Here is an 11,601-nt window from a genome sequence, read left to right as displayed (position 1 = left end):
TTCTTTCTTTCTTTCTTTCTTTCTTTCTTTCTTTCTTTCTTTCTTTCTTTCTCTCTTTTTCTTTCTTTCTTTCTTTCTTTCTTTCTTTCTTTCCTTTGTGTTGTTTCTTTCTCTGCTTGATTTGTTTACTATATTTTCCCTTTAGGGAGCCACCTGTTTTTTCTTTCTTTTTTCCTCTTCTTTTAATTTCTCTTTCTTTGCTTGATTTGTTTGTTATAGATATTTTCTCTTTAGGGAGCTGCTTGTTTTTTTTTCTTTCTTTTATTTTCCTTCTCAGTCTTCTTTCATTTCTCTTTCTTTCTTTCTTTCTTCCATCCTTTGGGAGCTGTCTGTGTTTATCTCTTTTTCTTTTTTCTCCTTTAACCTATCTTTTCAAATACTTTCTTTCTTCCATTCTCTTCCTTCTTTTATTTCTTTCTTTGCTTGATTGGTTTGTTATAGATATTTTCTCTTTAGGGAGCTGCCTGTTTTTTCTTTCTTTCTTTATCTTTTCTTTTCCTGTTCTCTCTGTTCTCATTTCCATTTCTTTATTTATTTTCTTTCTTCCATCCTTTCCTTTGTTTCTTTTATTCTTTGCTTGATTTGTTTATTATAAAGATATTTTCTTTTTAGGAAGCGACCTGTTTTTTCTTTTCCTTTTCCCTCTTCTTTTCTTTCTTTCTTTCTTTCTTTCTTTCTTTCTTTCTTTCTTTCGGTTGCGCATGTGCTGAGTGAGTGGGCGGAGCTGTGTGTGAGCGTTTGGCGTGTGTGCAGGTACGAAAGATTTACTTTTTCTATCCTTTTTCTCTACTTTTTGAGGTTGTTGGCTTCATTAGTTTGAGAAAGAGAATCAATTAAACTTATACCGGAGCATCTGCTCTCGGTTTTCGTGTCAGAATGGCTATGACGGGGAGTCGGAGCTTTGATTTTCTGACACGGCGTCATGGGATCAAAGTGGACTCCACTGTTAGTGTGGAGGAGTGTAGTTTGGCTATAGGTGAAGTTGTCGGCACTGAAAGCATCCTGTCAGCATCTCGTATGAATAATGCGATTGTAGTATTCTTAAAGACGGTTGATTTGGCGAATCAATTGGTTGAAAGTGGAATAGTTATTGGTGGAATTTTCACCCCAGTGCTTCCGCTGTCCACCCCATCTAAAAGAATAACTTTGTCCAACGTACCACCTTTTATTTCGAACGAGGTGCTGACCGGAATGCTTTCTCGCTATGGCAAACTTGTTTCCCCGATAAAAATGATTCCTATCGGGTGTAAGTCGCCTTTGTTAAAGCATGTTGTGTCTTTTCGGCGTTACGCCTATATGATTTTGCAGGACAACTTGGATGAATTAGATGTGGCTTTAAACTTTCGTCAGGACGAATTTAATTACGTAATATTTGTGACTACAAACAGCATGAAGTGTTTTTCATGCGGGGAAGTGGGTCATTTAATTCGCTCATGCCCCGGTCGATTAAACCAACAGCAAGATCAAAATCGTTCACCTGCTGATGCGCGCGACTCTGAGATGCAGAATCGCACGGCCGCTGTGGCAGCTGTTAGTGACGCGCCTAGCACAAGTCTTCCTCAGAAAACTGTACCACAGACAGTAGCTGAGGTGATCATGACTGATAAAAATGATGAGAAAAGAAATGATGTGGTTGATGTGGGAAGAGAAGGGCCGTTACAGGTTGATGAACAGCCTATACAGGCTGCGGTGGATGTATTGCGCAATAGCAGTGACCCGGGTACAACCGGAGAGCAAGCGTCTTTCAATAAAGAACAGGATCTGAATTTGGACATGGATTTAGATGACAGTGCTTTTAAGACGCCTCAGAAGAGACGCTTAAAACAACAGAATACAGGTAAACAGGCTAAAAAGACGGATAATTGCGATCTGAGTCAATCCGAAACTGAGAGTGAGAGCGACTTTTCAGAATGCAGTGTGTCGTGCAGTTTGCCATTAAGCGGTTTTTCTAGCCGGGTTTACACTGTGGATGACATAAAGTCATTTCTTAAAGTGACAAAAAATGCCAGAAATGTAAAAATTGAGGAATATTTCCCAGATGTAATGCAATTCATGGAAAAAGCTAAGCTTTTTAAGAGTGAGGGAAGATTCAATAAACAGGAGGTGTATCGACTAGAAAAATTGCTTGGCAAACTTAATGCCCAACCAAGGCTCAGTAATGACAGCACATAAATACGTTCTCCCCTTTTTTCTTTTCTGTTTTTTCTGCTTGGGCTATTTTTGGTTTTGCCTTTCTTTCCTTTCTATGGAGGAGGTTTTTGTGGCTTCTCTTAATGTAAATGGGGCTAGAGATATTAGGAAAAGGTATCAGATATATGAAATAATTAAACAAAAGAGAATTGATGTTTTATGTATTCAAGAAACACATAGTGATGCATTAAACAGTTCTGACTGGGGTAAGGAATTTGATGGGTTATCCATTTTAAGTCATTTGAATTCAACTAGCAGTGGGGTTGCTATTCTATTCTCCAAGAGCTTTGTTCCTGTTTCCTATCAGGTGGATGAAGTCATAAAAGGTAGACTTTTAAAAGTTGATGCCCAGTTTGAAAAGTATTCTTTTATTTTTATATGCGTGTATGTTCCAGTTAATGCTTTAGAAAGGATGGTGTTCCTTGATACATTGAGTAATGTTTTAAGTAATTGTGACACTGATAAAGTTTTGTTTTTAGGGGGTGATTTTAATTGTACTGAGAGCATGCTTGATAGGAATCATGTTGAACCACACATGGCTTCACAGAAGCGTCTAATTCAATTAATAAAAACCCATGAAATTGTTGATGTCTGGAGGAATTTTAATGGCAGTCAAAGACAGTATACCTGGGCTCATGCTCGTGATAATCTGATTTCACTAGCAAGATTAGATAGATTTTATTGTTTTAAGCACCAGTTTAATCTTTTTAGAAGCTGTTCAATTTGCCCAGTGAGTTTCTCTGATCACAGTTTGTTACAATGTGTTATATCTCAAAGGTCTATTAAATCAAAAAGTGCATATTGGCATTTTAACAGTAATTTATTGTCTGATAAGCATTTTAAGGAGATTTTTAAAGAGTTCTGGAAGAATTTTAGAAATACAAAAACTTCTTTTCAATGTTTGCAGCAGTGGTGGGAGGTTGCCAAGGTACAGGTTAAACAGCTGTGTCAACAATATACTCTTAATGTCACAGGAGACATTCTCCGTTCAATAAAATCAATTGAAAAGGAGCTGGTAGAGCTTCAAATGCTTGTTGACAACACATCTAATTTGGCTTATTTGGACTCTTTTAATAAAAAGAAAAATATTTTAGGTAATTTTTTGGATACCGTTACACAAGGAGCGCTGGTCAGATCCCGCTATCAGAGTATAGAGTTGATGGATGCACCTTCTAAATTCTTTTTTAATTTAGAGAAAAAAAATGGACAAAGAAGGCTTATACATGCTTTAAAATCAGAAGATGGATCTTTGTTGTCAGAACCTTCTGATATTCGAAAAAGAGCGGTGAGTTTTTATGAGCATTTGTATAAAAGTGATCTAATGCATGAACAAACGACTAATGTCTTCCTTGAAAACTTGCCTCAGCTGTCCCAAGAGGCTAATGCTGAGATCAGTAAGGCCTTAACTCTGGAGGAGTTGGAGGAGGCTCTGCAAAGCATGGAATGTGGGAAAGCACCTGGACTTGATGGGTTGTCGATTGACTTCTATAAGTCCTTTTGGCCGGATGTGGGTCCGGACCTACTAGAGGTGCTCAAAGAAAGCCTGGCCTATGGGCGGCTTCCCACAAGCTGCCGTAGAGCAGTTCTCACGTTACTGCCAAAGAAGGGAGATCTGAACGACATCAAAAACTGGAGACCAGTCAGTTTGTTGTGCAATGATTACAAATTGCTTTCAAAAGTCCTGGCAAACAGATTAGGGGCAGTTTTGGAGCAGGTGATCCATCCTGACCAGACATATTGTATACCTGGTAGACGTATTGTTGACAATATATCCTTTATCAGGGATGTTCTGGACCTTGGCAAAAAGCTTAATTTAGATATTGGTCTTTTGTCGCTTGATCAGGAAAAAGCTTTTGATCGCATCGAGCATAAGTATTTATGGGATGCTCTAGAGGCTTTTGGCTTTAGTTCAAGTTTTATCTCAATGGTGAAGGTGTTGTACTGTGACGTTGAGAGTATTTTGAAAGTTAATGGTGACTTATGTGCTCCTTTTAAGGTTTTTAGAGGTGTAAGGCAAGGCTGTGCTTTGTCCGGAATGTTGTATGTTTTAGCAATTGAGCCTTTTTTAATTAAATTAAGAGCAGATTTGCACGGGTTATGTATTCCATCATGTCCAAATGTGTTTAAATTGTCAGCATATGCAGATGATGTTGTTGTTTTAATTAGTTGTCAAGATGATGTTGAATTGCTGTTAAAATTGCTAAATGATTTCAAGGAGTTTTCCTCTACTAAAGTTAATTGGTCTAAAAGCGAGGCAATTTTAATCGGAAAATGGTTAAATGGAGAACCAAACCTCCCCGATGGTTTACTTTGGACCAGAGAGGGTTTTAAGTATCTGGGAGTGTTTTTAGGAAATGAAGCAGTTGTACAAAAAAACTTTGAAGGTGTTGTTGAAAAAATAAAAGGCCGTCTTAGTAAATGGAATTTTTTACTTCCAAATATGTCTTACAGAGGCCGCATATTGATAATTAATAATTTGTTGGCATCATCTTTGTGGCATCGGCTAATGTGTGTGGATCCTCCTTTTAATCTGTTGTCAAAAGTTCAGTCAATATTGATAGATTTCTTTTGGGATAAGCTACACTGGGTTCCGAAAGCTGTGTTGTATTTGCCGAAGGAAGAAGGAGGTCATGGACTTGTGCATTTACAGAGCCGAACAGCAGCTTTTCGGCTTCAGTTTGTGCAGAGACTTTTGAATGGACCATTGGACGCAAACTGGAGATCTATAACCTTTTTGCTAATGCAGTCTTTTGGAAATGTGGGCATTGAGAAAACTTTGTTTTGGCTGAATCCTAAAAGGATGGATTTATCCAAACTTCCAATCTTCTACCGTAATATCTTCAAGATATGGACTTTGTTTACTGTGCACAGACCTTTAGACACAACGTCTTTACACTGGCTGCTACAAGAACCTTTAATCTGTGGTTCACGTATGGACATATCCTTAAGGGGATCTTTTCCTGCACTCAACGAAATCCTCTCATCGGCTAAAATAACAACTCTTGGGTGTTTATTAAAGTCAGCTGGAAAAGACTTTAAAAATGCTGACGCAGTTGCTGGACATTTGGGTCTACATTCTAAACGGACAGTTACCAAACTTCTTGAACAATGGAGGGCTTCTCTCACAACTGAAGAGATCAGGTTGTTGGAGGACTATTATGAAGGGTTAACTGTTCCAAATTGTAACGATGTTTTCCCATTTTTGTCATTATCTCCCAACTTAGAAAACTGTGAAGGGGTGTTTTTACATTGTAAAGATGTGACAATAATTGGGCAAGAGTCAGCTTCTGGGAAGGTTTTATATAAAACATGTGTTAAAGTTTTTAATAAAATGGGTCTGAACAATAGAGTGGACACTCCATGGCGTGAGGTTTTAAAATTAAATGAGGATGAGCACCCTCAATGGCGATCACTGTATAAGTCACCATTAACTAAAAGACATGGAGATTTACAGTGGAGAATTTTGCATGGTGCCGTTGCAGTTAATGCTTTTATTTCAATTTTAAATCCTGATGTTGGTCATGACTGCCCTTTCTGCTTGCAGAGAGAAACTGTTTTTCACACGTTTATGCAATGCTCCAGACTTGAGCCTTTGTTTACTGTTTTACAGAATTTGTTTGTATCTTTTGGAGAAACCTTTTCCACTAAAACTTTCATTTGTGGGTTTAAATATGTTCAGAGGAAACGCTTTAAATGTCAGCTTCTCAATTTTTTATTAGGACAAGCTAAGATGGCAGTATATTGTACGAGAAAGCAAAAAATTGAAGGAAATGTGAATCACAACTTGTTGGCAGTTTTTGGTAATTCTGTCAAATCAAGAATTCTAGTTGATTTTAGGTTTTTTAAAGCTATGGATGATCTTCCTTCTTTTGACTTGATGTGGTGTTATGCCGGTGCTCTGTGTGAGATTTATGAAAATGAGTTGGTCTTTGCTCCCATTTTGGATTAATTTATTTCTTTTTTCTCACTTTTTTGTGAGTTGATTGTTTGAATAATGTATTAATGTTTTTGTAATAAAGTGTTGTGAAAATCTTTCTTTCTTTCTTTCTTTCTTTCTTTCTTTCTTTCTTTCTTTCTTTCTTTCTTTCTTTCTTTCTTTCTTTCTTTCTCTCTTTCTTTCTTTCTTTCTTTCCTTATCTTTTTCTTTCTTTGCTTGATTTGTTTATTATAGATATTTTATAGATTATAGATCTATCTATCTATCATTTTTCTTTTGTATTTCCTTTTCTTTCTTTGCCTGCTTTCTTTGAAATGTTTTCTTCTGCTAGACTTCTTGTAGTGTGTCTTTAATAATCTCATTTAGACTAATCTTGGGTTTTGCTTCTTTTATATAGCTCTCCTTTTTAAGTTCACACCTATTTCTCATACTGCTTTTTAATTTTAGTCATATAAGCTTTCACTCATACAATTCTTCCTGACTTTTATTATATATATATTGCCAGGCCATGGTGTTCAGCTTTATCTGGTCGTGTAACTGTGATTTTCTCTGTTAGTTTTCTGCTGTGTGTGATTCTAATGTTTCACTTTTAACAACATAACTTTTGTATTCCTCTACCTGTTCTCTCTTCCATCTCTTTTAATTTATTACTTTAACCAGCTGTGCTTTACTTCCCTGTTTCCATTGTTGCTTCTTTTTGCTCCTGCTTCTTGGTTGCTTTTCACTCTATCTCCTCTCTGCTTTCTTTTCGCTGTCTTTTTTACAGTCCCTTTCTCAGTTCTTTTCCCTCTTTTTGTGTTTATCCTGTCTGTTACACTTTAGATGCCAGAATTTCCCTTAGTATTCTGTATTGTGTTCATTTTTTGTTGTTTGCTTGATATCCTTTTCTATTGATATCCCATCATCTTTCTTCTAGACAACTGGATTGTTTTATTTCACATGCATTACAGGATCCTCATGTCATTGCTGTATCGTATATATATATATATATATATATATATATATATATATATATATATTTTCAACTTACTAAAATATAAGATTTTATGCAACCATATTGTACATGAAAACTGTTTTATCATGTTTAAAATGTGTGTGCGTGTGTGTGTGTGTGTGTGTGTGTGTGTGTGTGTGTGTGTGTGTGTGTGTGTGTGTGTGTGATTATTAATTCTTTCCATCATGCTAAGAGAAGGTGCAGTCTGGAAAAAAGGTTGAAATAATACTTTAGGAATTTCTAATAAGTTGTTAATGCCACAATTATTGTGATGTAACACAATGTAAACATATTTCAAACATATTTGAAGAGTTTACATGCAAAAACTTCTGAACACTGTTTAATATTTTCTTCTACAATTAGCATTATTCTCCAACTCCTGTGTGGACTCAGTAATTTTACTTTTATAGTGAAGTATAAGTGATTTCATTGCCTTTTAAAGTGAAATAAAAGGCTGCTCAAATCCATAGATTTCATCAATATAACTGTTGCTCTAGACCCACAGAAATCTGCAGATGGTCAAACCCATCATTCAGTCTATTTGTTAATGTACTAATATAAATGTATGTTGTTTTTATATTAATTTCAGTATTTCATAATTAATAATATGCAATTATTTAGACAATTTATCTACAACACAATTTGTAAGCTTTCAGTATATATATATTTAATTATTTAGACAATTTATCTACAACACAATTTGTAAGCTTTCAGTATATATATATATATATATATATATATATATATATATATATATATATATATATATATATATATATATATATATATATATATATATATATATATATTAGGCCTATATAAGCGACCTGCTTTATTTACCAAACAAATGAAGTTTATTATCTTGATCCTTAAATAGCCTACATTTTGAAGTATATGTTTGGTATAAGTTAAAGTTTAAATTTAATCTCCTCATTATAGGGTTTTTAAGACTTTAACCAGAACTATATGTTGTCGTTGTCTGACATCTACAGGGTATCAATGGTATTAAAATAAAGGAGGGCTCTAAATCCTGTCTATCATGTGACTTCTTTTAATCGAAATCAAAAGGAGGCGTTATTTGTGTGAAGTAGTAGTGTGAAGTAGTAGCAGCGGATCAAGAGACGCAGCCTAATAGTCTACACATCATTCTTCTTCTAAAATAATGAACTAATGGATTAGTCGCCGTTAAACGAAAAAGAAGAAGACAGATCCGTCATTAACCATAGTCTTATTCGCCCCTGCTGTGTGTGATGTTCATCCTGAAACGTGCGCGCGCGCGAGTTTGTGGGTCTGCTGCGTATCTCATCTGATGATCCAAAAAGAGTTTGGAAGAAAGTTGTAGTTGTTTACTACAACTACTTTACTGTAGTTGTAGTAAAGTTGTAAGTCGTTATCGCTCTATGACATTTCCACACGTTGGATATTATGGACATCGTAATGAAAATACTGTGTAAGTACCGTGATATAACTATTTTGGCTATTTTGTTTAATTAATACCAGTCGTTTATTAATTTAATTAAACAGCCTAGCTAAAGTGTTATTGAACTTAAAATCGCATAAGGTAACGTTATCCGTTTACTAAAGGTAAACAAACGTTTTGTTAATGAAAGTAAAATAATTAATGCCGTTTGTTTTAAGACAGTTCTTTACTCGATATTAAAAGGATTTTAATCAAAACAAACTAACTTCAAATAGCATGTAATAATCACGGTAAAGGTTTATAAAATGGGAAATATCTCCGTTAAACAGAAATTGGGGAAAAAAATAAACAGGGGGCTAAATACTTCAACTAAAGACTTCAACTTTATATTATATTATTTATAAATCACCAGGCCCTATATGTATTTGCCTATTGAATCACATGTTCTCGTTTTTATTTAAAGTATTTACTTAAAAATATTAATGTGAGCTATACTGAAATCTACACTTCTGACTAGGCTGCTTCTAAAATTACACTCAAGCAGCTTGATTTAGCTATTCTGAATGTTAGTTGTTTATTTATTTTATTTATTATTCATTTTTAATTAAGCTATTAAATTGCATATTTCCCCCCTCACTAAGTTTTACTGCTATTGACTTAGGCCATATGTTCAAGTTTATAGAGCTAGTATAATTTGTGTAATAATCTAGTTTAGAGGTAATATGGGGCAATGAAAATATTCTTTCATAGGCATTTTTACCTCATAACATATGAGGTAAAAAATGGGAAGTAGCCTAGAGTCACACTGTAATATAGGTTGGTTTACTTGGAAGTCTGTAAAGCGCACTAACACAAACTATTGTGAAGTAAGTTAATCTAAAAGGCTATTTTTATATAAAAAGTTGCCCCAAATACTGACGGTGTTGCAGTTGCATTAATGAGGGATTTGAAACAAACACCCGTATCCCAACATTTAATATCATTTAACTATGAGAATTTCAACCCTTTTAATGGCTATTGGAAAACAAAGCGCAATGAAATACAACGTCATAATTTATACAGAAATCGCAGTTTCTCTTCAGGTTTCTCTTTTTTTCTAATACCGCATAAACGCCTGTAGATGCCCATTTGTGCCTTTTAGTTTTTACCTTGAAAAGAAGAAACGCCACATTGAATTAGGCCTACCTGCAAGGTGTGGCTCCTGCGTCGGATCAAGACGCGATGAATAGCTATAAATTCACACCCTAATAGATGTCAAAACATATTGCAGTCAACTTGATTTAGAAATTACAACAAAATAAAGGATTTTTGAATGAAATGACAAATACAGTAAAAATCACAAAAATAATTTTACGGAACGACTTGCTGTTGTGAAGCTTAAAAAATTAAGTGATTCAGAGTTTAATCGCAAATAATCCAGAATTAGTAATAGACCTATACATTTAAAATATATATTTTTGATCATATAAGTTTTGAATGGCCAGTAGCTAAATTTAGTTGCCAGTGCCAAATTTGACCATTGAGTGAAAAATAATCTCAACGTTTGCATTTCTCCATGAACAGGGGGCATTTGGATTTTCTCACCTAAGGCATATGGCTCAAATCTGACCTGTTGTTTTGAGACCCATTTGGCAAACCACTCAGTTTCTTATCATCTCAGCAGGCCACGTGGATCCGGCTGCACAAGAATATGGTCAGAAAAGGTGAGAACTGATCACAAATTTAGCAAATGATATCATAATACACTTTATGACTTTTGTTATGACATGCATTTCATAACAGGACATTTTAAAATGTATAGTTGGCAAATATAAATATTGCTTGTCTGCTGTTTGAGGCCATATTGTGAAAAGACTGTATTAATCCTTTGTAGGAAATTAATATTGTTGATGAAAATGACGATGTAGATGAGAAGAAAGTTGTATTTCTTGGACCCGAGAAGTTAATTCTAAGAAACCCGAATGAAGAGATCGGAAATCTCACATACAGAGAGGACTGTCTAAACACTGGGGTAAACATTAGGCCAAAGCTCAATGTCATATTTTGTATTCCTAACACTTTTTAGTGTTCTGTGATTAGTAATGCCTCTCTCTGTTCCTCTTTCTTTTTATTCAACAGAAAGGTTACACTGCAAAATGTAATGGTACGTTGGTTTCAAGAGCTCTTATTATAAGATTTATAGCACCTGACACACTTCATCATTTTAATCACAGCAAGTTTGTGGAGAACCAAATTAATTAGCAAAAAATAAATAAAAATTTTGTTTACAAAACATATTGTTAAAATATGCATTCATGTATTGTTGTTTTTTTTAATATTGCATTACAAAATGCTCTTTTGCTGAACATTAACATGAGGTCAGAATTATTAAAAATCAGAACAGGTCACACTTTATTATACCTGTTCCATGGTGCCATTAATACATTTAGCAGCAGTAAACACTGGCATTATGCAAATGTTTAATTCAGGGGAAAGTTGGGAAATTTCCCAACTCCCAACAGTCACAAATATGTCCTCCCTATTCAGGAATTGTTCCTCTGAGTTACATAATTACACCAAAAAATGTGCCAGCAGGAGAATGCTGTGTAATGTTGAAGTGCAGATTGCAGGTGCTGTGAAATTCCCACTTTCATGCTGATTTACATTTATTATTATTTATTAGTCTGATAAGACTGTTGGTGTAACAGTTTTATGGTTATTGAGACTATTATGGCAATCATAATGTTTGAATAAGGTTAATAAAGCAAAAAGGTGTGATTAGTTTTCAGGTAAATAACTAACAATGCCTTTTTTTTTTGCATGCCAGATCCGTGTCCTGCTTTCGTTGTGTCGTCCACTGCTCCAGGTAAGATCAAATGAATCAATAAAATTGTTGTTTTTGAGCCAATATTATACTTTACATCTCAAATTATATAACCAAAATACTGAAATATACTGTAGCTCATAAATGATTTGCCGTGATGGAAAATGTAACTGTCACTCTGTAAAACCCAAAAAGTGAAGGTAACTCAAACTATTTGAGGAATCTGATTACAACAAAGTATTTGAGTTCAAAACCTA

The 11,601-nt window shown here is 34.7% G+C and overlaps 1 protein-coding gene across 2 annotated transcripts in view; it reads left to right on the top strand.

The window, feature by feature from the left end:
- Nucleotides 1-8,181: 8,181 nt before the first annotated feature.
- Nucleotides 8,182-11,601, top strand: part of LOC110437989 (uncharacterized) — a 29,268-nt gene continuing 25,848 nt past the window's right edge. For both annotated transcript variants that reach the window (XR_012392207.1, XM_073926181.1), the window contains exons 1-5: nucleotides 8,182-8,571; nucleotides 10,105-10,244; nucleotides 10,415-10,552; nucleotides 10,660-10,684; nucleotides 11,348-11,386. Coding sequence is in view for 1 of the 2 variants with exons in the window: in XM_073926181.1 (XP_073782282.1) it covers nucleotides 8,547-8,571; nucleotides 10,105-10,244; nucleotides 10,415-10,552; nucleotides 10,660-10,684; nucleotides 11,348-11,386 (367 nt within the window). In the remaining variant the exon portion in view is untranslated. The remainder of the gene's footprint in view (nucleotides 8,572-10,104; nucleotides 10,245-10,414; nucleotides 10,553-10,659; nucleotides 10,685-11,347; nucleotides 11,387-11,601) is intronic.

This window comes from Danio rerio, chromosome 16 (assembly GCF_049306965.1).
Source record: "Danio rerio strain Tuebingen ecotype United States chromosome 16, GRCz12tu, whole genome shotgun sequence".
Classification (NCBI taxonomy): domain Eukaryota; kingdom Metazoa; phylum Chordata; class Actinopteri; order Cypriniformes; family Danionidae; genus Danio; species Danio rerio.
Note: the sequence above shows the minus strand (reverse complement) of the source record. Positions and strands in the feature narration are given on the sequence as shown.